This window comes from Eimeria mitis, genomic scaffold (assembly GCF_000499745.2).
Source record: "Eimeria mitis Houghton genomic scaffold, Emh_scaff892, whole genome shotgun sequence".
Classification (NCBI taxonomy): domain Eukaryota; phylum Apicomplexa; class Conoidasida; order Eucoccidiorida; family Eimeriidae; genus Eimeria; species Eimeria mitis.
In genome coordinates, this window is record NW_013576566.1 from 255 (window position 1) to 5,000 (window position 4,746).

A 4,746-nucleotide genomic window follows, 5' to 3' on the forward strand; every position below is an offset into this window, starting at 1 on the left:
TTCCGTTCCGAGTGTACAGACACCTCAACATGCCTCTGGCGGTTGCTGGCACTACTCGTGAGCAAAAAAGGGGGATTTTGCATGCAAATTTCGGCAAATGGAGTTAAATTAACTATTTAAACTATATATTCAATGAAAAATAAACTAATTAAATAGTAAATTCACCCTATAGATCAGTAAAAAACGCTGCGGCTCCTCCAGGGCTGGGCTGAGGGGCTCTTGCAACAGGCGTCGCAGTATGCACACCACAGAAGTTTATCGTCTGCGTTAATTGAATTATAAAAACATGAAAAGGAATAACTATATTATTTTTCAACAAAACAAAAAGAAATAAGAAGACGAGAGGTGTATATACACCCACACCAGCCGTGTCGTTTCCCCTTCTCCTCCCTATGCAACAGAGGAGGGCCTCGAGGATCCCAATCTGCATCAGGTAGATAAAACAAACGAACTCACAGAAATAAAACGTTCTTGCATTTATACAAAAAGAAAACTGAAACATATTGGTATAACAAAGTGAATCGACAAAATTAAATAAACAAACACCAACACCGAGCCACGCAAGCAAGCTCTCTCCCGGGGACCTCCACAACATTCAAATAGAATTACAACTTTAAGCCTTTCTTTGATTCTGACGAGCTGTAGCTATGGCTAGCTATGGCTAGCTGTGGCTAGCTGTGGGTAGTTGTGGCTAGCCACAGCTAGCCACGCAACTTGTTTAAAGAAGCATTGCACACGAGTCGATCGATCCCCACCAGACCCTCGCTACTCAGACTGTTTACTGCTGTCTTTGTTGTCACTTCTTTTTTTTTTCTTCGGTTGTTTGTTTCTTTGTTTATTTCTCTGTCTCTCTCTGTGTCTTCTTCTGTCTGTCCCCCTGGCTATCCTCTTCTGTATTTTTCTACTCATTTACTCGACGGTGTATCTACTATTATTAATATATCAATTAATTAATTAATTAATTAATTAATTAATTAATTAATTTATTTGTTGCTGCCTGCTTATAAGACAAGACCGATTGGCTTGTCTGTCTGGGGTGTATGTACACCTCCTCGTTTCCTTCTTCTTCTCTCCCTCACTCCTTTCCACTAATATAAATTCAATAAACTCAATTAATACCTTCTTATCTAAAAACAAATGTAAAGCTAACTGCCGCAGCATTAAAATCACATGCAGCAGCAGCAGCAGCAGCAGGAGCAGCAGCAGCTCCTGCTGCTACTGCTCCCCTACTGTAACGAGCGTTCTTGTATCTGGTGATGCTGCTGCTGTTGCTGCTGCAGCTGCTGCTGCTTCTCCCCCTGAGCCCCGCTGCAGTGGCATCTGCTGCTGAACTGAACAAGCAAACACTTTGCTGCAGCAGTAGCAGCAGCAGCAGCAGCACTAACAGCAAGAGCAGCAGCAGCTGCTGCTGCTGCTGCTGCTGCAAGAGCTCGAAATAGGGGGACAAAGGAAGCACCAATGCTGCTGGCAGCAGCACTAGATACACAGAGAAACAGCTCAGCGACTTCGCTGTTGCTGCTTCTTGTGGTGTCGCTGCTGCTGCTGCTGCTGCTGCTGCTGNGCTGCTGCTGCTGCTGCTGCTGCTGCTGGAGCACTGGCCCAGTGAGCAGCTGAAGGACTAGCAACACGTCGGCTTGCGGCAGTGGTGGGAGCTGCAACAAACCAGCAGCAGCAGCAGCAGCAGCAACAGTAGCAGCAGGAGTAGCAGCAGCAAAAGCAGCAGAAACAGTAACAACAGCAGTAGCAACAAGATTAGCAGCAGCAGCAACAGCAGCAACAGCAGCAGCAACAGCAGCAAACCCAACAAAATAACCAAATAAGAGATTCTTACCTGCAATGCATCAAACAGCCTCTTCGCTGTCTCGAATATATCGTTCTGCTGCTGCTGTTCCTGTTCCTGCTGCTGCTGCTGCTGCTGCTGCTGCAGGGTTGCTGCACTTGCATTTGTCTTCCATGCTGTTGCTGCCTGCTGCACAGACCTGAAAACCACCCAAGCAAACGCAAGCAAGAACCTTGCTGCTGCTGCAGTCCCTGCTGCTGCTGCTGCTGCTGCTGCTGCTGCAGGTTCTATGGGAAGCGCAAATCTTACCTCAGAGTGCTGCTAAAAGCTGCAGCAGCAGTAGCAGCAGCACTAGCTGTTTGCTGCTGCTGCAGTTGCTGCTGGAGCTGCAGCAGCAGCTCTTTGTGGATTTGTATCGTCTCCCCAGCCAAAGAAGAGACGCGCAGCACAGCCTGCACACGCACGCAGCAGCAGCAGCAGCAGCAGCAGCATAGGCAACAGCAGCAGCAGCACTCGCACCCCGACGGGTAGCAACAGCAAAAGAAACCCTATTGCAGCAGCAGCAGCAGTAGCAGCAGAAGCACCAGAAGCAGCAGCAGAAGCAGCAGCAGCAGCAGAAGCAGCAGCAGCAGCAGCAGCAGCAGAAGCAGCAGCAGCAGCAGCAGCAGCAGAAGCAGCAGCAGCAGCAGCAGCAGCAGCAGTTTACCGAGGTGAGTGGCAGGGCTGTTTCTACGTCTTGTATATGAAGAGCAGATATCAGTTGCTGCTGCATCTCCGCGCTGCAATAAACAAAAAAAAGAAAAAAAAAAGAAAATAAGAGAAAATAATTAAAAAACAACAAAAGACAAAACAAAAACACAATTAGAAACAGAAAAAAAAACGAAAAAAATAAAAGCAAATTAAACATAAACACACAAAACACCAAACGTAATAGTTCATGTACTGTCTTTTTCTTCTGCTGCTGCTGCTGCTGTTGCTGCTGCTGCTGCTGCTGCTGCTGACCAGCTGCAGTGTATCGCATGCAGTTCTTCTGCGTTGTTGTTTTTGTTGTTTTTGTTTGTTCTGCTGCTGAGAGAGGAGAGGAAGCTCTTTAAGCTGCTGCGGGCGGCGCCGTCGAGGTGTCTGTACACCTGCTGCTGCAGCACTGCAGCAAGAGCTGGTTTTGCTGCTGCAGCAAGAGCTGAGATAAAAACATACATATATATATATATATATATATATATATATATATATATATATATATATATATATATATATATATNATATATATATATACATATATGTATATATATATATATATATATATAGATCAATGTATAACACTAAACCCTAAACCCTAAACACTAAACACAAAGAAAAAGACTAAGAGAGAAAGAGAGAAAGAAGAGATAGAGATAGCGACTGTCTCCTTTGTCTCTTTATCTGTCTCCTACAGTCTGTTGATTAGGGTTTATGCCGAGGGTTTATTGATGAGGGTTTAGGGTTTAGGGTTTAGGGTTTAGGGTTTAGGGTTTGCAGCAGACGGACATCGAAAAGAAGAGAGAAACTCCCCCAAAGCGACAGGGTCTAGCGGCTGCTGCAGCAGCACCAGCTGCAGCACGCACACAAAACCCTAAACCCTAAACCCTAAACCCTAAACCCTAAACCCTAAACCCTGGACAACGACAGCACGAGGCAATGCAGCGAATGCAATTAAAGAAAACGACACACAAACACACAGAAGGAAGAGGAAGGAGAGGCAAAGACCAGCAACAAAGAGAAAAAAAAAAAAAAACAAAAAGAAATAAATAAACAAAACAAAAAGAAATAAATAAATAAAACAAAAAAAAATAAATAAATAAAACAAAAAGAAATAAATAAATAAACAAAACCAAAATGAATAAATGAATAGAACAAAAAGAGATAAACAAATGAAAAATAAATAAATGAAAGGAAATAAATTAAAAAAACAAAAAGAAATAAATAAAAACCAAAAGGAAATAAATAAAAAAACAAAAAGACATAAATAAAAAAACAAAAATAAATAAATAAATAAAACAAAAGGAAAAAAACTAGCCTGTGCTTGGTCTTGAATTTCTTCTTTTATTTGCTGCGTCATCAGCTGCTCTAAATCCGCTAGCTGCTTCGCTGTCTGTAACCACAAACCCTAAACCCTAAACCCTAAACCCTAAACCCTAAACCCTAGCATGCGAGTGTTTTGCTACGCCTTTGTTGCTGTGAAATTTGAGGAGGAGATGAAGACGACAAGGCAACAGTTTAGGGTTTAGGGTTTAGTGGTTTTGAGGGTTTAGGGTTTTCTTGTTTCAAGGGGTTAGGGTTTAGGGTTTAGGGTTTAGGGTTTAGGGTTTAGGGTTTGACCTGGGGGAGTCTGTGTTTGAGCTGCAGGCGAAGAAAAAGCGAATGAATTTCTGTTAAAGAATTAAAAAGAAGCAGAGGTTTATAAAAAGAAGAAAAAAAAACAGAAAAAGAAAACCAGCAAGAATATGTTATTCTTATAAACAAAGACAAAGCACCCCCAATCACATCTCCTATACACAACAAAAACAAACAAATATATACAAAAAAATATTTTATTAGGGTTTAGGGTTTACGGTTTTATTCTAGGGTTTAGGGGTTTGGGTTTTATAATAGGGTTTAGGGTTTAGGGTTTTATATTAGGGTTTACGGCGTTTATAATTCAGTTCTACGATCAACAGTGGAGAGGTGAGGGTTTAGGGTTTATGAGGGTTTAGGGTTTAGGGTTTCCAAAGGGTTTAGGGTTTAGGGTTTCCAAAGGGTTTAGGGTTTAGGGTTTAGGGTTTCTGAGGGTTTAGGGCTTAGGCTTTATTATAAGGGTTTAGGGTTTATCATGAGGGTTTAGGGTTTAGGGTTTATGAGGGTTTAGGGTTTAGTTTTTACGGCTTAGGGTTTCGGGTTTATGAGGGTTTAGGGTTTTTGAGGGTTTAGGGTTTTTGAGGGTTTAGGGT

General features: G+C 42.5%; 1 protein-coding gene across 1 annotated transcript in view; it reads right to left on the reverse strand.

Moving 5' to 3' along the window:
* Positions 1-1,226: 1,226 nt before the first annotated feature.
* EMH_0024790 (uncharacterized protein) overlaps positions 1,227-4,746 on the reverse strand; it is a gene marked incomplete at both ends in the record, with an annotated part of 7,985 nt that continues 4,465 nt past the window's right edge. The window contains 5 exon segments of the mRNA XM_013502347.1: positions 1,227-1,558; positions 1,562-1,652; positions 1,832-1,979; positions 2,090-2,232; positions 2,487-2,559. Of these exon segments, the coding sequence (XP_013357801.1) occupies positions 1,227-1,558; positions 1,562-1,652; positions 1,832-1,979; positions 2,090-2,232; positions 2,487-2,559 (787 nt within the window).